Source organism: Mustela lutreola, chromosome 8 (assembly GCF_030435805.1).
Source record: "Mustela lutreola isolate mMusLut2 chromosome 8, mMusLut2.pri, whole genome shotgun sequence".
Classification (NCBI taxonomy): Eukaryota; Metazoa; Chordata; class Mammalia; order Carnivora; family Mustelidae; genus Mustela; species Mustela lutreola.
Window position 1 is genome coordinate 84,738,389 of NC_081297.1, and position 27,745 is coordinate 84,766,133.

The 27,745-nt window shown below is 34.0% G+C and overlaps 1 protein-coding gene across 7 annotated transcripts in view; it reads left to right on the forward strand.

Moving 5' to 3' along the window:
• Nucleotides 1-27,745, forward strand: part of CCDC91 (coiled-coil domain containing 91) — a 347,143-nt gene that overhangs the window by 85,725 nt on the left and 233,673 nt on the right. For 6 of the 7 annotated variants that reach the window (XR_009356756.1, XM_059185849.1, XM_059185848.1 and 3 more), the window contains 3 exons: nt 9,282-9,439; nt 10,607-10,810; nt 11,249-11,353. Coding sequence is in view for 6 of the 7 variants with exons in the window: in XM_059185849.1 (XP_059041832.1) it covers nt 9,282-9,439; nt 10,607-10,810; nt 11,249-11,353 (467 nt within the window). In the remaining variant the exon portion in view is untranslated. Of the gene's footprint in view, nt 1-6,180; nt 6,299-8,084; nt 8,174-9,281; nt 9,440-10,606; nt 10,811-11,248; nt 11,354-27,745 lie in introns of those variants that run through there. The other variant, XM_059185853.1, reaches the window with a different exon arrangement.

Below are 27,745 nucleotides of genomic sequence, written 5' to 3' on the forward strand. Positions count from 1 at the left end.
ACCTATCCATTTGTTTTACATTTGCTAACAAACCTTCATATTTAGATATACTACTTAGATTTTCCTTAATTTTTGCATAATTTTCCATAACTGAATGATTCATTTACATGAGTGGAGTGCACAGTCTCAGCAATGAGCCCTGAACCAGAAGTAGTGGGTTCATACATAGACCTGAAAATAAATTAGGGTATCATAGGATTTCAGTGAAATGACAGTTTGTAAAAGGTAATCGTCAGCCTCTGTGAGATGAAGAGATGGTGAAAAGGAAGGGCCTGGGTTGGATAAAAGAATGTCTGAATGAAAATTAAAGTCCAAAAATATTTTTTAAGTTAAAAGTTATAAAAACATTTATCATTTTATTAGTGTTCTCCTTGTGAATTGTTAAGCATCAGTGGAGATTAACAGATTTCTTTAGGTATAATTAAAAGTGCATGAGTATTTACACCTGTTTCTTGTTTAGACTTTACAAGAGTCATTATGCTTATGTAAACAAAACAGAGTTGACCACAGGCAAAATTACTGGAAAAAAGTTGCATACTGTTTGGAAACTTGGTCCTCTTTTGGTTATGCAGTATTCTGACGTAGTAGACTTTTTTGTGTTTTAGAAGAGGTCTGTCAATGAAAAATGATATGTCCAGTGACTTTGCTGATTACTGTTTCAAAGTGAAAGATGCAGAACTGCCATTCATTACGTTTTTGATTAGCTTTATAGCTACAAAAGAGTGTATGCTGACCTTGTATTCTCTGCTTTAGAAAACCAAGGATTTCACATTTGAAATGAAGCAAATTGTGTCTCTACTCTTGCTTATGAAGCAAGCAAACAAATAAAATACTCAAAGAAACAAAATTATGTAGATTTCTGCTTTTAAAATATTAGTTTTTTTATGTGGAAAATGGTGCTGTTGGGTACACTTGATCTTATAAAGATTTTTGACATGAAGCCTGGTACCAGTCAACTTTTTTTTTTTTTAAAGATTTTATTTTTTCATTTGAGAGAGAGAGGCAGAGAGAGCACACAAGCACTGGGGAGAGGCAGAGGGAGAAGCAGTCTCCAGGAGCCCAATGTGGGGCTAGATCCCAGAACCTGAAGATCATGACCTGAGCTGAAGGCAGACACCCAACCACCTGAGCCACCCAGAGGCCCCCAATCAGCTTTTAATAGACCAAAGAATATTGTAGCAATTTGAAACTTGGGAGTTGTATTTTATTGTCTAGGTGAGAAGATAATTATATTTTACATATTGGAATTTGTAATTTTCTGTTAAGCTTAAAAATTCCCGTTTGTTAAGCAGGCATATATAAAATGTGTACCATCATTATTGGGGAATAATGGTTTTGGTCTATATATGTTGACAGTATTTACCAATATGTGGCTTTTTTTAGGGTAAATTACTATTGAATAGTCACCTAAAACGTAGGGAAGATGTGTGAATTCTAGCACAGTGGAAAACTTAGAGGCTTAACTGAAAATATCTAGTTTCTACTTAGAGAGTAATACAGTTATATGTTCTCTTTTTTTTTTTTCACAGCACAACTCATTTATTTTCCCATTTTATTTTTAAAATAGGATGTGGATTATGATACATTCAGTAAACATCTATATTATTTAGTTAAATTTTTGAAAATCCCACTAATACCTCGTAAGCTGAAAGCACATGTAAATTCTAGTCATTTTAGGTTCGATGTTCCTAGTTTCTGGAATATATATTGACATTAGCAGGATGCCAGAGAAGCTCATGCCTTCAAATATTGTGTTTATTGGTGGTTGCTGGTTCTTGACGTCTTTTCATAAAAGCATAGCTTATTTTAGTAAACTAGTTGGTCCCTTTTTATCTTCAGTTGAGTTAGAGTTTTTCCCATCTTACTTAGGTAGAGCAAATTTTGATTAGCAGGTTAATGTAGCTCAGGAGAGTTGAGAAATAAAACCAGTAAGGGCACTGAAACAAGACATCTAGAGAATTAAATTTTTAGGCATATGTAATTATTTTTTTCTTTATTATATTTGAAAATTACACTCATGAACCTGCCATTTAAAACTTAGAACATTACCAATTCTAGTACTCTTGTTCTGTCCTATTCCTATATTGTCTTCTAAAAAGAACCACTGTCTTAAATTTTGAGTTATGTTTTCCTCACTTTTGTAAAATACAGTTTTATTGTATATATGTATATGTCTCTAAAGAGTTTTATGTGCCTTATAAAAATAGGTTAATACATGTGAACTCCCTACAATTTACTTTTTTTCTCCCAAATGTACCTTTCTACGAGTCCTCCCTTTTATTGCAGTTGTAGTTTCTTTATGTTCATTGATGTAAAATATTCCAATATATGATTATGCCACAGCTCATTTAGCTCTTCAACTGTCAGTGGGTATTTAGGGTGTTGTTACTTATTTGCCATCATGAACAGTATCGCTAAGAGTATTTCCGTACATACTGATTCAGCCACTTTGCAAAGAGAAGACTTTTGTTTAAACCAAGTATTTTTTTCCTTTAAGAGCAGTACTTTGGATCTCTTGTTTATTTTCTGTTATATAATTTCCCTCCCCCCTTTTGCTCTTTCTTCCTTTTATTTTGACTTCAGAAAAGCTGTAAGAAATGGACAACTGATTCCCATATGTCCTTCATCGGTTTTCTTCAGATGTTACATGTTACCATATTTGCTTTATATTTATCCTTTTCTTCCTTCCTCCTCATTCTCTTGTTTTTTTCTTCCTCTTGTTCTTCTCACTATTTGTTTAGCATTCATTTTGTTCTTCACACTGAGGACATATAGTCAAAATACTATGTCCCAAACAAAGTTGGATTAGTTTTTGCCCCCCACCCCAACCCCTCTCACACTTTATAGTGTGATAAGAGTATTCATTTGAAATACAGTTTAGTTCATTTATTACTCTTTGTATATTATTTTAGGATTCAATCCCCTTATTCCCTTGCTTGTTGATTTTATTGAGTATGTGAAACATTAACATGGTACCAAAAATCAGAACCATAAGTAAAAAAAAAAAATAAAAAACAAAATAAAAAACTATACTTATAGGGGCACCTGGGTAGTTCGGTGGGTTAAAGCCTCTGCCTTCGGCTCAGGTCATGATCCCAGGGTCCTGGGATCGAGCCCCGCATTGGGCTCTCTGCTCAGCAGGAGGCCTGCTTGCCTCTCTCTCTCTACCTGCCTCTCTGCCTGCTTGTGATCTCTGTCTGTCAAATAAATAAATAAAATCTTAAAAAAAAACAACTATACTCATAGAAAAAGTATTTCCACCATTCCTTTCTTCTTTCTACTACATGCCACCTGTCTTTCACCTAGGAGTCTCAATAGTTTTGGTTTTCTTCTCCCCGTGTTTATGACAAATGAGCAGGTGCCTATGTCTGTGTCTCCTCATATATTTAAGGGTTGTTTGTATATTTTATTTTTTGGTGAATTGTCTGTTCACATTTTTGCCCATTATTCTATAGGCTATTTTTTTTCCTTCTAATTTTTTCCTTTTAAGTTTTAAGCATTTTTTACATATTACAAATACTAACTCTTAACCTGTGATACATATTCTACATATTTTTTAGTTTATCAGCTTTTTAAAATTTTATTGAGGATACTTTTGGTACCCCAAAATTTGTATATATGCTATAGTCAAATTTGTCCTTTTTTTTTTTTTTTTTTTTTACTGTATCTAGAATTGAGTTATGGTTAAAAAGCCCTTTATACCCAAGGTAAAAAGGAACTCACTCATAGTTTAAGAGAAACTACACACACACAAACACACCTTATATGGTCTAAAGTTTTAAATATTTGGATCTCTGATCAATTTAGAGTTTATTTTTTGTCTTGTAGCATGAAGTATGAGTCTAATTTCATTTTTTCCCAAATGGCTATCCCTTGTCCTTGTCCTTGAAATGCCACTTTTATGATATATCTGCGTTTCATACTATTCTGGACTTTCTGGTATATTTTTCTGGTCTGTTTCCTACTGCACCAAATGAATACACTGTTTTATTTTTAAAGAGTTTATCATATGTGCTAATATAATTTAAAATACAGTATGTCTTAATAAGGTCTGTAGTATGTTTTACTATAGTTTAATTTATTATAATGAGGGGGTAGTATCCTTCTTATACTTTTTCATTTTTAGTATTTGCCTACCCATATTTGCATTTTTGCTTTTCTGTGTGACATTTAATGTCCATTTGTCTAGTTCACTTATAAAAAAGCTTATTGCTACTTTTATTGGAATTATATTAGGACTATAAATTAACTAAGGGATGATTGACATCTTTATGATGGATAGTTTCCCTATCCAATTTCAAGAGATCTTTTCCTTTGTTCAGGTCTATCCTTGAGTCTTTCAGAAGTGTTATAAAGTTTTTGCCATATTTCCACTTAAATTTGTAACTATTTTGTCTTCTTTCTATGGAAAATAGTATTCTTCTGTACCATTATATACTCTAAGTGGTTAATTGTTTTTACTGGTAACTGCTATTTTCTATATGCTGTGTGTAAGTTTATATCCTGCTACTTTACTGAATGTATGTGTTGTTTTAGTTAGTAGGAACATAAAATAGTTTTCCTCCTTTCCTATTTTTATGCTTGTATTTAATTTCTCTTGTCTAACCTCATTGCCTTATACCTTTAGTGGAATGTTCACTGGCACGGAAGTAGTAGTGATCCTTGTTTTGCTCCTGTTCATATAGGAGACAACTTTTTTCCCTAGTAGTTAATTAACCTGCTGACTTTAGGACTAAGACCTATATCATGTTAAGAAAGTGTCTATCAATTCCTGTTTTCTTGAGTGTTTTTAACAGATATGGGTATTCAGTTTTATCAGAATCATTTTTAAAGTCTTGGAAATAATCATATAATTTTTCTCGAAATATATTAATATGGAGTATTTTGTTAATGAATTCCTTAATAGCGAACCATCCTTGCATTACTGGAACAAGTCTGAGTTGTTCATTGCATGTCATTCTCTTAATATGGTATTGGATTCTTTTACTAGTTTTATTTACAACTTTGTCATTATTTATAAGTGATACTCTAAAAATCTCTAATGGTTCTTTTTGTACTATCTTTATCAAGTTTAGCTATCAGTGTTTTGTTAATGTTACATAATGCTAATGAAATTTTGACATTTTCCTTTACTTTCAATGTCCAGCAACAATTTTAGAACATTGGAATTATCCATTCTTCAAATTTTTGGTAGAAATTTTCTTGAGTGCTTTATCCGTGGGTTAGGTACCTAACTTTTTTCCCAAGGGCAGTTCTATTTTTTGAGTGGGTTTTTTTTTTTTTTTTTTTTAAAAGCTCTAATCAGAACAACTTATATAAGCTGTATTTCTGTGGAAATTTCTTATTTTACCTAGATTTTCAAATTTACTTAGAAGTCTACAGAGGAGTTTTATTACTAAAAAATTGTTCTGTTTTAATTATTTTCTCCTTGTCATTTGTGTATTTTTGCTTCCTCTTATTTTTAATTAATTACTTTTTTAAGAGAAGTTCAGGATTTTTTTCTTTTAGAAATTCAGGATTTTGATTTTTTGGATTTATTTTTCTTCTTAATCTATTTCTATATCTGCATTATCTTTGTTTTCTTTATTGTGCTTTTAAAGTTTTCTTTATTGTTTCTTTTTAGTTTATGATCTGGGAATTTAATTGATTTTTTTTGAAAATTGATTGAAGTGTTCAAGACTATAGATTTTTTCCTAATCATTGCTTTATTTGTATCCCATTATTATATATAATGTTTTAATTATAGTTATTTCTTAGAAATTCTGTTGTATGTTGATAGTGGAACATTTAAATTATATTATGGTTGGGTGGTAATGGAGCAGGTGAAGAGATTCCTGAATAGGCTTGCTTTGATAGTTGACAAATGATAATTTCAGTGGCAGCTTCCATTTACTGAATATTTACCATGTATCTGGTACAATGAAGTGATTATATACATCATCTGAGTTAACTTAATGTTTGTTTTGAGCTACACATTATTTCCCCATTTTCAGAAGAAGAAACAGTGGCTTAGAGGGGTTTATGTAATTTGCTCAAGGCTGCATAAACAAGTAAGTTGTTATTGTTTAAATTTGAATCCATTATTGACTCCACACCTATGCATTTTACTTAGGCAGCGTATTGTGAGGTCACAGAGGTATTGAATAGTATGGCATAATTAGAACTGTTAGTAGCACAGTGTGTCTGGAGTGAGGTTGGCACTTAATGGTATCATTTCTGGCTTGGGCAAATAGTTCTTTGAGGTACTGTTAACTAACATGGAAAACATGAAGCAAAGCAGCTTTATATAAGATAATGGGTAAGTTTGAGATACCTGCGGGACAGCTAAATGGAACTGTCTTGTAGTTGAGTATATGGATCTGGAGATCTGCATGTGGTTTGTGCTTACAGATGTGAATTTAGGTATCATTAGCTTACAGATCATAATCTGAATAATGGATTTTCAAAGTGGTAATGTGGACATTGGGAAGGTCAGACGGTGTAGGGAACAATGGAACTTAAGATTGAGTGGAGAAAGAATCTGAAAAGAAAACAAGGACAAAATAGTCAAACTATAAGGAGGAAGTCTAGGAGATAATGGTATTATTGCAAGCACCAAAGGAGGAGGTTCAGGAACAGGGGGGGTTGCTAGTAGCAAGTGCTCCTGAGAACTAAATAATGATCCAAGAAAGAAGTGTTCATTTGATTAATAGTAACTGAAAGAAAAATTAATGTCTTAAATGATGGGTCCAGTGGAGTGATAAAGGGTGGGAGAGGAAGAAAAAAGATGGAAACAAATCATTTGTTTTGGTTATAAAGGGAAAGTGTGATAGGGTGGCAGTAGCTGGTGGAAATATGAGGTTGCAGTCACAAATGTGAAGTTCCCCTCTTCCTGTTTTCCTCCCTCAACATCTCCCTTCCTCTTTCCCTTATGTATCTCTTTCCTCTTACAGTCCCTCCTTCCTCCCGATATTCTACCTACTTTTCCTTCTTTTTCTGAAATGATGTACTTGAGTCTACGGCCATACCACCCTGAACGTGCCCGATCTCGTCTGAAGTGATATACTTGACCATTTAATGTTATAGGATGAGAATTTAACTTGGGACAATATGATGTCTTAGAATATGGCTACAAATATGAGTGACATATAAAGAGATGTTAAAATGTTCAGGTATTAGATCAGACTGATATTTTTAAAAAAGACTTTTATTTATTTATTTGAGAAAGAGAGAGTGAGAGATAGAGAGTATACAAGCAAGGAGAGGGGAAGAGGGAAAGGGAGAAGCAGACTCCCTGCTGAGCAGAGCGCCTGATGTGGGGCTTAATCCCAGGACCCCGAGATCACGACCCGAGCTGAAAGGCAGATGCTCAACTGACTGAGCCACCCAGGCACCCCAGATCAGAATGATATTTTTAAGAGTTTCTTGAACCCAGGATCATAGTCACACATACCCTTCTGCCCAGAAATAAACATAATTGTCCAAAAAATTTTAATGATCTTTGAAGGAATAATGAAAATGATATCAGCACAGTGCTAAATGTTTTACATATTTTAGTCAAGTTAAGTCTCCTTAGCAACACTATGCCAATTTTACAGGCAAGAAAACTAAGGGAATTTTAACTTGCCAGTTGTCTTATACCTGGTATGACAATATGGTTCTGGAGTCTATGCTGTTAATTACAAGTTTGTATTCCCTTTACTGTACTATAGTGCTTATTTTCATGCCTTTAAAAGTTCATTAGGAATATTTTTATTATAAATTATAATTCAGAATTAGAATTAGACTATTCTGACATTTTAGAAAAATATGTTAGCATAGAGACTAGTGAAGATTAGAAAAAATAATTTCTGGAAAAGATATATCGAGTACAAGCATGAATTGAAATTTCTGCTTTCTGTATTTTAGTTAGAATAGTGAAATGTCTGTGGGACAAGGTTAGAATACCTTATCCAGTATGGCACATAGTGTCTTAAAAACTTGTTATTATGACATAGTAATAGTATATATAAGAAAATTAAATGATCCCATAGGTTGGCCAATCAGAAATTGATATATTCCTTAGTTTTAAAATATCTAATGACCTCATACATATCTTTCTTTAGGGAAAAATGCAATTTCCATTGTGAACTGCTTTCCAGAATTTATGGTAGAACTTCACTGACGTTTCTACTGATGCCAATGTGGAATAAAGGTCTATATAATTTAGAAAGTCAAAATGTATAAGTGGATTATTGTTAAAAGTGATTTACTCTTCTTAAACTTTAAAACACATAATACAAATATATTTGAAATTTTAGAAAGAAATTTGAAAATATAGTAATAATACATATGACCTTTTAATTTTGCCCTTATTGGTGTCTTGTCTTATTTCATCTTGGCAGTCAGCTTTCTTTTCATGACCTTTGTATTTAAGCCAAATCATAATCTAATAATATTTTGTCATCAAGCTAATTATAGGATTCTGTTTCAACATTACTTTTTTATAGAAACAAGTCAGTAAACTAAAATTGATTTTAACAAAGTCTTTTGCCTGTTACAAAGAAGAAGTTAACACAGAGGAAGTTGGATTAGCTACTTTTTAATTTAATTAAAAATTTTTTTTGAAGATTTTATTTATTTGAGAGAGAGCAGGTGCTGTGGAGGTGGGTAGGGGCAGAGGTGGAGGGAGAGAGAGAAACTGAAGCAGACTTTCTGTTTGTTGAACTGGATGTGGTGCTTGATCTCATGACCCTGAGATCATGATCTTAGCTGAAATCAAGAGTCAGATGCTTAACCAACTGAGCCACCCAGGCGCCCTGGATTAGCTATTTTAAAGTAATTATTCTTCCTTTTAGCTCAGTTTATTGTAATACATATTTAATTGATTTTATTTGCCTACTGGGTCATAAGGTCATTGAGTACATGAACTCATCTGTCTTGTTCACTGTATCTTCTCCATGCTTCGTGCTTGTGCTGGGCATTAGTAGGTATGCTAGTGCTTTTTCTTGACTGAATAAATGGATGATATATTTGAATACTTTCTCTCAGTTGGAAATGCACTACTTATGGTAATGTGTTTTTATGTAAACACTAAGACATTAGTAAACTGTTTTGTTGCCTGGATCTCATGTGGAAATGTTATGATAAATTTAGAAATACTAGTTTTAGATTTTAGATAGTGGTCCCTGAGGAATAGGCATAGGATCTTTGTTTCAGTGCCTTTACTTCCCTTACCCTTTTCCCTTCCCTCTACTCTCTTTCTTCCTTTCAACTCATTCTTGACTTGCTCTTGGATAATCCTGTATTTGTTTTTTCTTTAGTATCTGGAGTCCATCTTTCTCCAGCTTCTCCTGAGATTATACTGGACCATGACCATGCTACTTCAGTTGGCTGCCTCTCTTCCGAGCCCATCATTTCATCACCAGAGAACGCACACACAGACAACAGCATTGTCAGTCAAACCGTTCCTAAAGCACAGGTAAAGACAAGTGTAAGTTTACATACTAAAAAAATTATAGCCTGGTTTAAATGAAGCTTTTCTGATTTTTTTTAACTTTTTCTGATTTTTTTTTTTTTAAAGATTTTATTTATTTATTTGACAGAGATCACAAGTAGGCATAGAGGCATAGAGGCAGGCAGAGAGAGAGAGGAGGAAGCAGGCTCCCCGCCAAGCAGAGAGCCCGATGTGGGGCTTGATCCCGGGACCCTGAGATCATGACCTGAGCCGAAGGCAGCGGCTTAACCCACTGAGCCACCCAGGCGCCCCGACTTTTTCTGATTTTTTATCTATATAAATATTTCTGAAAAATATTTATGTAGATATTTTAACTTTGAGGCTAATAGCTAGAATTCAAAAAACTGAATAATATGTTTGTTTTGTGGCATAATTGCAAAGTATTTAAGTAGCCATAGTTACCAAAGTACAGTTTAAGTGTATCATTTATTAAAATTGACTTAGTTTTGCATTTCAAATCTTCAAAACTTCAAAAGAAAAAATAATTACAAAAAAATAATTATTTCTCTTTTCAGGGACACTTACCCTGCCTTTTTTAGGTATTAGAGTGTTCATTTCAATTTTAGAGTAAAAACCAGAAAGATAGCAGTCATAGGTTTTATTCATTCAAATATTTATTGATCCAGACATTGGACTAAATGCTGCAATTAGTCCAGATTTCCAAACTACAGCACATAATCTTGAGTCACCTATCACCTGCCTGTACTAGAGAGTGATTGATGATCCATTAGTGGTTATTAAGAAATTTCAAATTCTGATTTACAATTTAAAAAATATACAAATTATGGATGTTTGTATAAATTTAAGAATGGTGAGTATCAGATATGTCCATACTTAATTATATGCTCTCAAGCATAAGAAAATGTTTCAAGTTTTTTAGTGCTTTGCTTGCAAAATGATAAATGCTTTAGTCTCTAAAGTTTAGAAGAAATTTAGTTTCTTAGCTGCGAAGATCAGGTTGTTGTAACAGTTTGAGGTCTTCTGTTGATTTACTTAAAGGGTGAAATAATTTCAGAACCTTTGCTACAACTTAATTTCCAAATGTGGTTTCTGGTGCCCTTTGGATGTTTTCATTATTGGTACAGTGTAAACTTTCCCCTTTTGTGTATTTTTTTTTTTAATGTGGTTTAGATTCAGCAATCAACGCACACTCATCTGGATATCTCACTTTTTCCATTGGGTTTAAATGATGAGAAAAGTAATGGAACAATTGCTCTTGTGGATGATTCTGAGGATCCTGGAGCCAATGTATCAAACATACAGCTTCAGCAAAAAATTTCAAGTCTGGAGATTAAACTCAAAGTTTCTGAAGAAGAAAAACAGAGAATCAAAAAGGTATATTTACATTTGCCTAAAAAAAATAAATGTTTGAATTGCATGAACTCGAAATCTGATACAATCCCAATCTCTGTTTAAAAACTCATTAGTGGAAGAAGATGCTTTCTTCCCTTGGCTATAGATTTCAATGAGTTTTATGAGTTTATCACTTAGAAAAGTCTTTGATAAACAATGGTTAGTCTTAGATACATACTTTTAAAGGTGAACATATTATTAGTGAACATTTACTAGTGTGAATCATTTTAGTGTTATATCGGTGTTAATATAGGTCCGGAAATGAGAGTGGGGCATATAATCTGTAATAGTGTTGACCTTCAAACCATATTTCCTGTTAGTTCTTTCCTTACCAAATATTTTCTGGTGTGTTCATTGAAAAAACTGAATATATTTTATGCCATTAAATATTACAAAATTTATGCTTGATTTTTCTTTTAGGATGTGGAATCATTGATGGAAAAGCATAGTGTCTTAGAAAAAGATTTTCTTAAAGAAAAAGAGCAAGAGGCCATTTCGTTTCAAGATAGATACAAAGAACTTCAGGTAAACCTTGTGAATTTAAAATTTAATATGCAGGCCTTTTGCAGAAACATGTAAAATAATTTCAAAAAGTGTTTAATAAATACTTAATGAAGGATCAGATGCTTGCTTCAATTTGTAAAATATTGACCAGCAATGGATGAAATTAATGATAAATGCCATTTTGAAAAATCTGTATTTGGGAGAAGCAATGAGGGTTAGTTGAGACTCTGGTGAAAGATATTGTTCTGATGGATAAAACTTAGAAATTGATATTCTGATTTTTCTTACTGTGATTATATTTGAAGAGTTTGAAATCCTGTAACTTCCAAAGTAAGATGTTTAACCTTTTTTCATAAGTTGTAATCAATGTTTCCTCTTCTTCTCCCCAAATTTCCTTAATAAACTTCTGCAGTCTTTCCTATCCCAATAAATGGCAGCTCTGTATTTCCAGTTGCTAAGGATGATACCCACATACCCCATGTCTGTTCCTTTATCACAACTTGTCGGCTCTACCTTCAAAATGCCCAGGTTTTGATTGTTTGTCCTTCAGTCACTGCTACTCCCCTATTCTAACCCATCCTTATTTCTCCCTTGGAATACTAAAGGATCTTCTAACTAATCTTTTTGCCTCTGTCATTGCCCACTTACAGACCATTCTCCACATTGCAGCCACTGTGATTGGTCTAATACTTAAAGCTGATCATGTCCTTTCTCTGCTCTGAAACCTTCATGGCTTCTCATCTCACCCAAATTAAAAGCCAAGTAAGTCCTTAGAATGGTTTGCAAGGCACTGCATTCTCTTTTCTCTCCTCTCCCCACCTTTCCCCCGCTGCTGTCTCCTCAGTCATTTTGCCTTATCCCTGTATCTGGACCACTCTTCCCTCAGTTCTCTCCATGGTTTTCTTTTTTATATCATTCAGATGCCTGTGCAAATATCATTTTATCAGAGAAGATCCCTGTCAACCTTCCCATATTCTGTTCTGCTTTTCTCCATAGCACTTTTTACATCTGACAAACTATATATTTACTTGTTTATTTGCCTAGATCATTTTAATGGTCTCCTAAGTAGTCTTCTAGCCTCTATCCTTGCTCTTCTTTCTAATGAGTTTTTATTTCAGCAGGTAATGTTTTTAAAAATGTAAATCAAATCAGTTCCCAACCTCAATTCTCAGTCTCCTTCCAACGTAAATCTTCTGGCTTCTCCAGTTTTTCCAGTGACTTATTTACACTGAACTTCTTACTTATTAAGGTCCAGATGCATGTGTGAGTCTGTGTTGGAGAGGGTATTCGTTGCCTGTTGAAGTGGCAAGTGGAGGGAAATGGTTTTTGATTTATTCACAGTCTCTGACTGGATGGCTCTGCTATCTGCAAAACTCTTGCAAAAAAAAAAAAAAAAAAAAAAAAAAGAAAGAAAAGAGAAGAAAAGAAAACTTGAAAATAAGGGAAAGGGAGAGTTGTGTTCTTTCAGTGTCTTATGGGGATTTTGTTTAATAGACTTTGGATTATTTAGGAGAATGTCCTTTGACTCACTGTTTACTGTTGATTGTCTCAGATGTATTTTTCTTTTTTTAAAGATTTTATTTATTTATTTGACAGAGCAAGATACAGTGAGAGCGGGAACACAAGCAGGGGCAGTGGGAGAGAGAGAAGCAGGCTTCCCACCAAGCAGGGAGCCCGATGTGGGGCTCGATCCCAGGACTCTGGGACTATGACCTGAGCCAAAGGCAAACACTTATCAACTGAACCACACAGGCACCCCAAGTCTCAACTATATTGACATTACATGTTAGTTAATTTTTTCCCCAGAAGAACATTAAGTCATTTCTGTTAGAAAAGATAACTTCAAAAATACTCTTATTGCCATGGTAGGACATTGGCAAGTTTTGTCTCCAACCTAGCACTCTTCCTTAGTCTAACACACCATTATTTAAATTTTATATATATATATATGTATATATTTATATATGTATATATCATATATATACATGTAGGTATAATATATACATATTTTCAAATGCTCTTTGAACCAGTCTTAACATCCAATTCCTTTAGTCTTAAGCATAAGTTAATCCATTTATTAATAAGTGAGTAGAATAAATCTTTGGTCTATGTTCAGTTTATATTTACGTGAGTCACATTTTAATGTTTTGAATATTACACTTTTAACAATGTACTGAACTCTAGCTTCCTTCAAATACCTGCTCAAGTGCTACCTTCTTGTGGTTGCTTTCCTTGACTGTGCAATAGAAAATAAGACACTGTAAATGCCCAGCATTTCCTAGCTACCTTTCCTTGCCTTTTTCCTCCTCCTCATTTATTCACCTGTAATTTGGTTTTAATTTGGTGATTTTGTATTTTCTCCCACCGATTTTTATGAAATTTGGAACTTTCTTTCCCAGTGCCTAGAGCCATATCTGGCATATAGTATGGGCTCACGTAATATTCTTGAATGAATGAATGAATGAATGATTTTACTAATATAATGCAGCCTGTTCCCCAAAGGCTAATTGTGTTGCATAGAGCCACACTTACCAACCCCATATTGGAATTACAGTGTTTATTGGAAGATGCGATACTGAATACTGAGAGAACTTTATGTATTATTTTCTGCGAATAATGAGTGACTTATTCTGGGCCCTGTAGTGAGACATGTATCTTTGCAAATTCCGTTTCAGTTTCTCAGTCTACTAATGAAAACAGTAAAGTAATATACTTGAGATACCATCTAAGACCTCACAGACACTTTGAGCTTTTCACAGTAAAGACCGATATAAATCCCAAGTGGCCTTATCATGGCGGTTAAACTGCTTTTATTATTAACAGGGATAATAGAAAAGTAACAAGTTGAGTCCTCAAAACTCACATTCAATTTAAAAAGATTTTTTATAGGAAGCAGTACTTCCAAAGAAAACTTTTTTCAGATGGGTTTACTTCTATGCCAGGAAGGGTCTCTCTCCTTTTTATACCATGTGAATAAAAGGGTAACTGACTTGTGGGAGTATCTTACCATCTTGGGCACATAAGTGATAGAAAAATGTACTAGGAGGTCTCATAGCCCATCTGAACCAAAAGGCAAACACGCTGTTTAGCAAAGCTTTTTGTTGTTGTTGTTAGAGCTCTCTCTATAGGTCTTTGTTGTTCTGTACATGGTTTCTTCAGTCTGTTTTCTTCCTGCTGTTCCGTTTGAATAATTTTTATTGTATCTTGTAGTTTACCAAATCTGCTTTTGAGTCAGTTCTTTGCTATTTATTAATTTTGTTGTTTTTCAGTTTTAAAATTTGTTTGGTTCTTCTTTTTTTTAAAGTTTTTATTTATTTTTGTGAGAGAGAGAGGGAGAGAGAGAATGGGAAGAAGAGAGTAGGAGCAGTGGGGAGGGGCAGAGGGAGAAGCAAGCTCCCTGTGAGCAGGAAGCTGAGTGTGGGACTCAATCTCAGGACCCTGAGATCATGACCTGAACTGAAGGCAGACGCTTAACCAACTGAACCACCCCAGGCATCCATTGTTTCTTTTTTTTAATATCTTCTTTTTGCTGAAGCTTTCTTCTTTTCCTCATGTTTTAATCATGTTCATAATTACTTACTTAAGCAACTTTATGAGGGTTGTCAATCATCTTAACATTGGTGTGAGCTTATTGCTCTCTGTTCATGGTCTTTTCTTATTCACTTGAGGTTTTCCTGATTCTTGGTATGATGAGTGGTTTTAATTTTATCCTATGCATTTTGGGTCTTTCATATGACTCCTTGGGTCTTGGTTAAATCTGGTATTTTAACGGGTCTCCCGATACTGCACAGTTGGGGGAAGGTAGACGCCACTTTGTTATTTTTAGGTTCATATTTCCTACTTAGCTGCTATTGACCTTCTGGGTCAGAAAGGTGCCTCTTAATCCTGGGAAAAAGTGGAATTTCAAGCCCCCCATCAGCCTTGGCTGATACTGCCCTGGTTAGCAGGAGGAACATGGGGTGGGGAAGCCTCTGGATGGCTGAGTTCTGAGCCCTCACTCAGGTTTTTCTGACACAGGAAAGGAGGGAGAAAGAGCCTCCTTATGTCTGGGTGGGGATTCAAGTCCAAAAAATGCCTCCCAACTTGGTTTTTTCTGCTGTTAGCTAGAGGGCATCGAGGGTGGGAAGGGAAACTTCCTTACAGCTGGTCAAGGTGGAAGTCTAGGCTTAGTGTTTTGTTTTTTTTTTTTTTTTTTTTTTTTTGGCTTAGTGTTTTGGACTTGGCTCACAGAAATTGATGTGGGGTCATATTTTTTTTTCCATGGGTTTGGCTGTCATCAGGCCATTTGTTATCTACAAGTTTTTTGTTTTGCTGAATTGGACCTTCTGTGGGCCTTTGGCTAGAGAGGAAGGGCTTTTTTGGGGGTTTTTGTTTGTGCCCACCGGTATTTCCTGGTTGCTGCCCATTCCAGTACCCAGTTTGGGATGTATGAGGCTAAAGAAAAATCAATAGTACTGAATGTGTCATTCCCTTTTTTCCCAGGTCTCTAGACCTCTCTTCTTGCCACCTTCTAGAATCATCATGTATTTGTTTTAAATATAATATCCAGGTGTTTTAGCTGTATTTATTGAAAAAATAGGGAGAAAAGAATCGACTTCATCTTAGTCTGTAAGTATACTAGAAAAGAACATTCTAAATTTTAAATATTCTTTGTTGTAGCTACAGCAGGAAGCTAACTTCAATTTTAAAATATATTAACTTAAGGCAGATATTTTGAGTAGTTTTTTTGAGGAAATAGTTTACATAGTTAGTTTTTGGAGTCCTTGTACATAGAGGAAGGGCAAATAAAGATACAGATAACTCAAATTGGGAAAAACTCATAGGTTTCTATCTTTGCTTTATACTTACCAAGTTTGAACCTGTACTTTCTGGAAATGTATTTTCAGTAAAAATATTTAAATTAAAAAATATTTAAATTATGTTGTACAGACCAGCTTCATTAAGAATTTAGAAAATCTTGGGCTTCACTATTTGACATCCCTTTTTGTAATCCACTTCTTTCTGGGGTTATAACCCCTTTTTCCAAACTGATACAAAGCTAGTTTAGTCTGATAACTTTTTAGGAATAAGAGATGTTATTTATTTACTTTTTAAAAAGATTTTATTTTTTTATTCATCAGAGAGAGACTGAGTGAGCACAAGCAGGGGGAGCTGTAGGCAGAGGGAAAAGCAGTCTTCCTGCTGAGCAAGGAGCCTGATGCAGGAGTCTATCCTAAGGTCCTGGGATCATGACCTGAGCTGATGGCAGATGCTTTGATACCTCACATAATTATTTGCCAAGCATTTAGCATAAATTATTTAACTTAACTGACTGAGCGACCCAGGAGTCCCAAGAATAAGAGATGTTATTAAATTTGTGTCAAAAGAGGCCACTGTATGCCAAATATTTATATAGGGTGAAATATTAGCAAAAGTGAGTTTTAAAGAGTGGATATTTATTAAATTTCTTCCTTGAATTTATGGCTTGTCAGTCATTCTTCAGATATCTGAAAATCAATATATTTCTCTGAAGAATATGGCAATCCATATATTTTTCTTTATTAAGACATATAACCTACAGATCTTTTAAATATTTGTGGAGCTTAATGAAATAGAAAATGTTTTCTGTTATTTATGAAGACAGAGATAATATATTTGGTGCCTATCTCTCTGCTGTATCTTAAGTACAATGAAACATTCAGGAATACAAAGAGAGAGTACTGATGAGACTAGATTAAATTAGCTGAGAAGCCTTTCTCTTAAAAAATGTTAGTATGCTTATGTGTTTATAAGAATAGTATGTTTATTGTGGAAAATATGGAAAATTCAGAGAAATAAAAATAAAACAAAATTCATACATTTTCATCACCATAAACAATTCAGGTATTTTCGTGGGATCTCAAAGTGGAGCGTTTTAATTTTCAGTTTTGCAAATAAATCTACCTCTACTTAGATCATCGTTGGGTGTGCCTTTGTTAAGGTTTTAGTCTAACCAGAGAAAGAATAATTAATAAACGTAGTCTTTTTTTTAAAAAGACAACAGTAACTATTGCAGAGAACTCTTAACAGTGTTGTTTTATGCGATATGGTCTGATTACCAGGATAGGTGGGGGGTGTGAATGTGCCTGCAACAGAAGGAAATAAGGAACACTGTGAACTCGGCCGTACAATGGGGGTGTGCACTACCTCTCCTTTCCTGTTCTGTCCAGGGTGTGTAGCCCAAGCAGAGGAAGAGAAATGAGTCATGCCGCATTTGTCAGAGGTAGCTATTTGAAGGACTTCTCATGAATCTTGAAGGGAGAACTCATTTTAGTACAACTTGGATTCCAGTTTCTTTTGTCTCCTTTTTCTGACTTCCATAGCAAATTGGTCTGCCTGTGTGACGAGCACTGAAGAAACTTGGCAGCTTATCAGGTTGCACCTGATAATAAAAATGCGACCACGTTAAAAAAAAATTGAATTAGCAGATGCAGCTGGTTATAAAATTATCATCTCTGAGAGTTGTCAGAATCGGCAGCTATGGCTAACTTTCGGAGTTTTCTGTATAAACTTTTTAAAGACTGGGCCTGTTCTTCCAAATGCCATTTCTTATTGAAATGCCTCCTGGTTATAGTATGTTGACTATTCTGTTTGAGAATTAAAACTAAACAAAACAAAAACAATTATGTGAAAATACAGCGTTTCATTTAATAGTGTTTACATTGACCTTATAAATGGATTTATACTGCTTTATTCTGTTGCTGATTTCACAGGTTATATTAATTAAATAAGAATAAATGTCATTCTTTTTTCATTCTTTTTTTCTTTTTAAAGAATTTATTTATTCAGAGAAAGAGGATTAGAGTAGGGGGAAGAGAGGTAGATTCAGAGGGAGAGAGAGAATCTCAGGCAGACTCTGTGCTGAGTGTGGAGCCCTACCTGGGACTCAGTCTCACAACCTCAAGATCATGACCTGAGCTGAAAACGATAGTCAGATCATCAACTGACTGAGCCACCCAGGTGCCCCAAATAGATATTATTCTTAATGTTTTTGTGTACTTTTCAAAGTGAATGCTAGTCAGGTGTTGGACACTTGGGCCGTTAGCCAGAGGCTGCTGTGATTGTTGGGCTTTATGGCACTTGGCTGAGGGTACATTTGAGCAGTGGCTTGACACCTCTGAGCATTTAGCTTGATGACCCAGTATGTGAGGAATTAACCAGTTCTGTAGCGGTAACCCGAAATGTAGTTGCAGTCCCGCCAAGAGGAAGGGGATGCTAAAGGAAAGACAGATTAAGCATATCTTGAAGACACCCTGCTCACTCACCTATCCTTAAGAATGATTAACAGCATTATGAAGAAGAGGAAAAAAATGAAAGGAAAATAAAAATTCTATGTTTTGTTTGGTCTCCTATGCCTTTCACTTAACACTGTGTATTTTAGATTGGGAGAGATACCAGGGAATGAATAAATTTCAGTTTTTAGGAAACCTACCCTCTTTACAAGCCCCATAAAGGGAGAGTCATTATGACAGATGATGCATCTAAGAATTTTCTCTTATTCCAAAATAAATTAAATTGTCAAATCCAGTGTAAATTTGGAAGACCTTTTTGTTGAACTGTATTAGAACAATAAGCATTGAAGCAAAAGGTTTATATGTTTTTTAAAAAGTTTATTCAAGACATGCTGGAAGAATTATATATAAAAACAAGCAACATTTCAAGGGTGTTTTACTTAATATGTCAGTTATTTATTTCTTAAATATAAGATTTTTAGGTCAAAGTAATACATTTGAAATATTGCTTTATGTAGTAGTAGTTTTCACTAATTTCTTTGTTTTATCTCTTTTACTTCACTGATTTGACTGCCTTTAGATTTTAAAGCAGTAGTCCTCAATCATGGTTGCCATTAGCATCTCTAGGAAAGGCTTTAAAAAATGCTCATGTCCTATCCCACACCAGTTAAATGTGTTCAGGTGGTTCAGACATCAAAATGATGTCTAGTAAAAAAGGTATAAACGCAGTGAAAAGCCTACTCATCATCCTGTGCACAGTCTGCCTAGTTCCTGGTCCTCTCAACAGGTAACCAGTGTTGGTTTATTTTTATCCTTCCAGACTCTTCTAGGGTGAATATAAAACCCAACTCTAAAGGGATGGACGGATGGATGGTTGAATAAATCCTCCATCCCCTTTTTATACAGATAGTAGTATACTAAATACATTTTAATTATATATTTTTACAAATTTTCCCCTTGCCCTCCTTACTTAAGAGTGTTTCTTAGAGGCCCTTCAGTAGTGGCTCATTAAGAGATTCTTACTCAGTTTTCTTTTTATGGGTATCCGAATATATTATTGCATTTTTTCTGTTACGAAGTACTGCTAGCTAAAGACTTAATTTCAAACTAATCTTTTAATTATTAATTTTCTTCTTCGACAAATTTCTAATTTGTTCTTTAAAGTCAAATAATTTTACTGGAATATGCCCTAGTATTGGTCAATCTGGGTTGATTTCTCTAGATTCGCAGTGTGCCCCTTTAATATATATGGATTCAAGTACTTTTTTAGAATTTCAAGGAGTTTATATTAAATTATGCATTTAATTTTTGTTTTATTTCCTATTTTTTCCCCTTCTGGTGACTCATGTGTGTTGGATAGTGTTTGTCTTCTATGTTAGCCTTTAGTGTTGAATCCTTTTCATTGCTTTCTTCATTTCTTTCTGATCTAAAACATGTTTCTCCTTTTATTTTATTTCTCTTAAGGTATTTTCAATTTACCTTATTTGATCTTATGTTCTTTTTAGTTCAGTCGTCATTTCCAAAATGATTCATTCTGTCATAATTCTTTTCTGAAAATTTTCCTATCATTTGAGTCTTTCTGTAGTATGATTTATGTTGCTCCTTAGTTTATCACTTTCATAATATCTTTTAGTTCACTTTGAAATATAAGTGTAGAGTTTTAAATTTCTTTTTTAATATGTATTTTTGCTGTGCTTTTATTTTCTGTAGGGCTGTGATTCTGTTCCTTCTTTTACATATATAATAGTCTATGGGATTTGACTTTAGTACTTTTCTGTTGTTTGTTTTTATATGGCATTAATTTCCTTGGCCTTTTAAAAGAGAGGAGTGATTGAAGATAGTTTTATTCCCTCATGATTCTATAGTACTCTCATGTTTTTGTCAGATTAAAAAATTGTTGCCACATTTATAGATTTTTCTGACTCGGTACCATCTTCCACTTCTATCTCAAAACCCCCTTTTTCTTCTGTCTGTGGTCTCTGGCTTGGTCGGTTTGGATTCTCTTCTCAGCTAATTCTCCTCAGTCTGGAGCTTTCTCCTCAAAGTATGTAGAGTTTATCAGACCCGGTGTATCCTGGGCTATTGACACCTTACTGAGGACCACTTGTACAACATCCCTATTAGAATGTATAGGCCCTTCAGTTTCAGCTGCTGGCCTCATGTTGGCCTACTGACCTCTGGTTAGAATCTGTTAGCTGTTGTGGAGTTCCCATGTCTGCGTGATACCCTGTTGCTTTCATCTTTCTTCTTGGACAGAATCTGTTGCCATGCATATCTTAGGACGATTCACAGTTTGTCTTTACTTGCTCCCATTTGAGCATTCATAGAAACACTGTGACACCTACTTTTTTTTTTTTTTAAAGATTTATTTATTTATTTATTTGACACAGAAAGAGAGATCAGAAGTAGGTAGAGAGACAGGCAGAGAGAGACAGAGAAGCAGGTTCCCCGCTAAGCAGAGAGCCCGATGTAGGGCTCGATCCCAGGACCCAAGCCGAAGGCAGATGCTTAACCAACTGAGCCACCCAGGCGCCCCAATTGTGACACCTATTTTCGTGATAGCTATTGACTATGAATTTTTTGGTTCAATTTTTTTTAGGTGCTCTGTGTTTTTGTGAGGGGACTTTTGAGAGTTCTGAAAACTACCACCACTATTACCATATACCTGCTACCCACTCACTATTAATTATTATTAAAGGGAATTATCTGTGATAGTTAGGGTTACATGTATGCTTTTCCTAAGGATACTATGTCATATGGAATTAGGAGTAGTTTGCAGTCGTGCATAAATTTGAGGGAAAAGACCATATTTTGGTTTTGTATACTACTGTTTGGTACTTGTAGATGCCTGTGAGAATTGTTGAAATTAAGAAGACAATGTCTAGAAAATTAAAAAAAAAAAACTGCTCGGGAAAACTACTGCTTTTATTGTTTTTGATTTCAATTTTATAGAAAGTCAGTTTTATGGAAATACAATTGTACTGATATACAATTTTATGGAAATTGTATCACATTTTCCCAAGAGTCACTTTCTCATGCTTTATTCTGTTTTTTAAGTGTCGATGAATAACTTTATAAAAAAGTAATTTGAGGAAGAGGGTAATTGCAAGCATATCTGTGGAGTTACTACTACTCACTTGATTCATTGCTTTCCAAGATGTAACTTGTTTTTGTACCTTGTTTTGTACAGGTAAAACCTGTATCTGTAGATATAGACCACAATATCATGATCGATATTCCTAATAAGGATTTTTAGTCATTACCTCCCACCTCCCTAAAATATTAATTATCTTGAGAATAAACTTAGCTTTATACTATTTTTCTTCATTCACAATCTCTGTTCTCTACTTTAGCAGTTAGCAATCTTTCCCTAATTTAGGTGGTTAGCAACTTTCTTTTTTTGAATGAAGATTATTTTTTAAAAAATAAAAATTACATTTTTTTCAAAATTAAAAAAAGCTTAAGCTCTTGTTTATTAAAAACTTTCAGCTTATTGAATACAGTTTAATGAAAAAATTAGGGACATTTTAAAAAGCTCCCCCTCAATTTTATCATCAAAATAGGCAGTTTGAAAAAGAAATAAATACAATTTCTTTAGTACTTTTATAATTAATGGGAAAAATGTATACTTTAAAAATTGGATTATTTGTTACTAAATAACCATTTAATAAGAAAATTGAGCTTTTAGTCTTAAAAAGTGCTAAGGTTGGGGACAATTTTGAAAGATAGTATAGGTATAAGTTTTTGAAATTTAATGCTTGTTCGTATTTTGAAGGCATTATGTAATTTTTCTCATTCCTGTTCTAATAATTCAGAAAATCAAATGTTCTTTTTATTTGTCAAAACTAAATTGAATAATTTTAAAGTCATTAGAAGAATACCATCTTCTGTTCTACAGGCTGATTGACCATTGTGAGAATGATTTTCCTCCCTCTTATAATGATAGAAATTTAAAGTGTTTGCAGTACCTCTTCAAATATGTAGTTATTTTAAAAACACACCATCAATTTAATAATAGACTTTGAGGGGACAGAGAAGATAACATTAAATGTGTATTTCAAGACAGCCTAATTTTGGAGATCTTAAAGTATAACGAAGTAGACATTGTAGACTTGATTTGGTATGTAAATGGGCTTTTGTGTTCCAAATACTTTTCATATTTAGAATTTGTAGGTAGTTTATTTAAAAATATAAAATGTTTAAAAAGTAGTAAAACATATAAACTGTTTCAGTTAGTTTAAACTAAACTTCAGTGATTTTGTAACTAGGGAAGTGAAGGGTTTTCTCCTATTATTAAATTTAAAAATAATTCCTTAATTTAAATGCATAAGCCTCATTAAAGAGATTTCCTACTAAAAAAAAATTAATACCGAAAAATGGATTGAGAGTCCATCTGAAATTCAGGTACCTAAATTCTCAGTATGATTTTCCATAGCATCTCTTCAGCAAGCATTCTGTATATTTAGTTGGTCTTAACATTTTTACCTATTTTTAATTGTGAGTGATTCAAGGCTGGATGCTAATTTCCTAGGTATAATTTCTTTAAAAGTTAAATAGTGCATGTCTTCTTGAGGTCTGTGCTGATGCAAGTGATATATGAATACATTTCAGAAATGCTAGAGAGTTGTCATTGTGATATTTATTCTGTGACATTGAATTTGGTCTTTAATTTACTCCATATGCTATTAGGATGTTTGTAAGCACGTTTATCACTTCTGGGGTGTGTTTTATCTTCTTTACTAAATTGTAAATCAATCATCCAAAGAATATTCTTGGATTGCAGACAGTTTTTTTTATACCCACTAATGTTTTTGAGAAGAGCTTAGTGGTAGATTGTGTGTGTGTGTGTGTGTGTGTGTGTGTGCATAATGGTATTGCCAAAAAAATAGGAAAACATGGACTTATAATGTGGCTAAGCCTCATTCTCATCTAGTGGTGAGGCAAACCTGTTATTTGTGAATACTCTAGTTTACAATCTCAAGGGATGTATTTACTGTATTTCCGTACTTATCTGAGGTCAAACTCTGACCTCAACCATTCTAGAACAAAGCCACAGACCTCAGCAATAAATGAAAAGACTGGTTTGAAGCAAATTTATCTGAAATCCCGTGTATTTTGTTTGATAGGTAAGTCATGGAGCCTTTGTCTCTCAACCAGACAGTTGAATATAAAGTAAAGAAGTAAAGGCTACTGTACTTAATAGTAGCCAGAAGTGAATGTTGAAGGAGAAGCTTAAAAATCTGAGAAATTTTTGGATAGGCTTAGGTGGCCCCCAGGTCTGTGTTTTCTGTTATTTGTTTAATGGATTTTCAGTTTAGGACTTTTCTCAGGCAGGAACATTAAACGAGGAAAGAGGTGACTTAAGGAATATTTGCTATGTATTAATAAATAAGAGTTCTTTGACAAGCTCTACTGTCCCTTCCTATTTACTTGCTGAGTGCTTTTATGTATTCTATCTGAGGGAAGAAAGATATTGTGATTTTGAAGGGAATAGGCAAGGAATTTATGATTTCAGACTTCTTCACAATACAGAGTAGTGGCCTAAATCTAAAACTGGAAAGATGATTATATAGAATAATATATTTATTCTATATATATATATATAGAATATATATATTCTATATATATATATTGGGCCTTTTGTGATTGGTTTAGGTTGTTCATGGCTACTTCATCTTCATGCTTTGGCTCTCACGTGAAAGGCTACTCTCCGAGACAGCTTTTTTCTGACTTCTCTGGCTGACATAGTTCTTCCTTTCCCTCTTCTCCCTTCTGGTTTACTTTCCTCAGAGGAGTTAGCAGAATATTGTTTATGTGTTTATTGTTCGAATTGTATTTATTGTTTTCTCTCATAATGTAAGTTCTTGGAGGGAGACATTTTCTCATATTCAGTCATTATCAGCTCGTAGAATAGTGCCTGACACACAAAAATATGTTGGTTGGTTGATGAGTTGACTGAAACGTGTGGCTTGTGGGTGCTATGGATTCAGTCTCTCGCCTCTGGTGTTCCACCCCTGCACACCCAAATTCACATGTTGAAGCTCTCACCCCTAATGTGATGGTATTTATAGATGGGGCCTTTGGGAGGTAATTAGGTTGCGATGAGTTCATGAGGGTGAGGCCCTCATGAGGGGATTGGTGTTCTTATAAGAAGAGACACCAGAGAGCTCGGTCACTCTTCTTCCTGCCCTGTGAGGACACAGCTAGAAGACAGACTTCTCTGTAAACCAGAAAGAGAGCTCTCACCGAAAACTGACCTTACTGGCACCGATTTTGGATTTCTAGCCTCCAGAACTGTGAGAAAGTACATTTCTGTTGTTTAAGACACCAGTCTGTTACTTCGCAATGGGAGCCTGAGCAGACTAAGACATAGAATATAGGTGTTTTATATTTAAAGCTATAATGTATTATTTCATCATCCATTTAATACTTACTGTTGTGATCCATCTCTATGCTAAAATTTATTTGAATTCAGTTTTAAGAAGATAAAAGTAAAGTATGTTTTAGTTTATACTATAAAGCTTCTAAAGGAATTTATGGCTTTTGAAGGAGATTTTTGTGATAAAAGTATTAGGAGCAATATATATTTTCTTTCCAGCTAATACCTGTATTATCCCTGTATCTTATTAAATAACATCTCATAAGAAACTATTAAACTTGGTTTCAGCTGTGGATACAGAATAGAGAACATTTTAATAATGAAAAGTAGAGGTAAATATGCTACTTACTCCATCTGCTTCTAAAATTACAGACTAGCTGCCAGGGAGTTCCACAAGTTAGAGCAGTGTCTGAAGTCACAGAGCAGCATGAAACCTGCTGAATCTGAAAAAGGCAGCCTTCATGGCAAACACTAACCTGCTCTTTACTGCACAGGAATTTATGGATGTGGCAACAGCTCCAATCCTACTTCTACTTGAAGAATTTACCAAGGACCTCACACATTTAAAAAATCTTTGACCCCTCTTTTGCTTTCAGTTTCATTAGACTTTTTCCCTCTACCATTTCAAAGTTGTTCCCCCACTTGCTTTTGGAAGTCTCTTTCATTTTGTTATAGTTTCTTTTCCCATGTAATATGCTTCCTAGGCAGTTGCTTTTCTTTCTATCTTTTTTTTTCCCCAGAATGTATGTATTTTGTATGCATGTAAGTATGAGTTCTGCTTTCCTTATTATTTCATCTGTTTATACATTTTCTTTTGCTCTTTTTCTTAAAGTGCATAATTTTTCTAACAACATAGTCTAGTAAAAAATTCAAATATTTTAGAAATATAACCTAGTGAAAGTTACCTATAATTTCACACCTTACAGATAACAACTTTAAGACTACCCATTTGTTTTCTAGGATATTTTATAAATTTACACCTTCACCAAGAAGTAAATGAGAGTGCCTATTTTACCACATCCTTGCCTATACTAGGTTTTATCAATATTTTTAATACTTGTCAATCAGAGAAGTAAAATATATCTCTTTCTCTTTTAATTTTTATTAGTATATGTGATTTTTTTTCCATATGGCTATTTATCATTTTCACTTCATTCCTGAGTTTCCACTATCTTTCTTCTGTCCATCAAAAAAAAAGTTCTGTTTATCTTATTCTTTTTTTGTTTGTTTGTTTATTGTTTATCTTATTCTTAATGATTTATAGAACCTTTATGTGTGAGGGTTATTTATGCAGATGTTTTTCTGATACATTTATTTTTCATTTTGATGGTGTCTTCTACTACAGCAAATTTAAAAAGTAGCTGTTTATTATGTATGAATTTTGGGTTAGAAAATATTCAGCCTTGTTTTCTTTCAGTCCTTGTCATTTAATTTTACATTTTACTTTTGATCCATCTCGACTTTCTATTGATAAGATGAGGTAGGGTCCAATTATGACTTTCCCCTAATGCCCAACTTGTTGCCCTGACAGTATTTTTCAAATATACCTTCTCTCCCTTCCTTATTTTGGAATGCATCTTTGCCATACAGTTAATTTCCATATATACTTAGATATATTCTAGACTTCATTTTCATTTCTGTTGATACGTGTCTGTTCCCATAGTAGTACTATCTGCCTCGCTGTGATTACTGTTGTTTTGTTGAACACTTAGATTTACTAGGGCTGTACTTACTTTTTTTGGCTAATCTTGTATATTAATCTCCCAGTTAAACTTTAAATCATGAAACAAATTGCATTTAAAAAGAAAACCCTGTTGGGATTTTTGATGGAAATTTTGTTAAATTCTTCTATTTATTTATATATAGACATCTTCCTCTTACTTATTCTTTCTACTTAATAGGTATGTTTTCTCATTTATTCCAGACTCCTCAAATATCCCTCAACTGAGTTTTATAGTTTTCTTCTTATAGCTCATGGACATTTACTGTTAACTCATTCCTAAAAAATATAAGAGTTTTTGTTTGTTTCATATATAGTAATATACTCCTTATCTAGAATCAGATTTCCTGTAATCTTACCCTGGCTTTCAGTCTGGAGGGTAATGCTCTTGAGCACCTAAAGTAGCTATCAATTTTGTGCCTAAATTCAGTGCAACAATCTAGAATACATATATTTCCTCAGAAACTATGTTTCACAGTAAAGATAGAAACATACAATTTCATGTCAGATTGTAAGCAGTTACCATATAATCTGATGAGGTGTAGATTGGAGATACTGTAGGAGGTATGGAAGATCACGAATGAGGAAGAATCATCAGAACTTAGTTTCAGAAGATAAGCAGGTCTTTGTCACATAGTCTAGTGGGACAGGGAGATCTTGCAGAGGAAGCAACATTTGTGAAATACTGCGGTTATAAAATGGTATGAGCTGTTTGAAAAATTACTAGACCTAGAGTTTCAGTAGAGGGTTTTTGGTTTGGTATGTCAGCATAGGCTATGAGAGGGATGTGTTTTTGTAGCTGATTCTGAAAAGGTTGTTGGAAGCTGTCAAAAAGTTTTTAGTAGTAACACAGAATGTACTTGCATTTTGGAAAGACAGTTCTTACAGTTGGTTAAATATGAATTTGAGAGAGATGAGATGGAGTTAGGTAGACTTCTTTGGAGCCTGATGGTGTAATCCAGGAGAAATATGATGGAGATCTTAATTAAGTGGAGAAATGCGAGTAAAGATGGGGAAGACAGATTTTGAAAGGTATTAAGGCAGTAAAATTTACAGAATTTAAC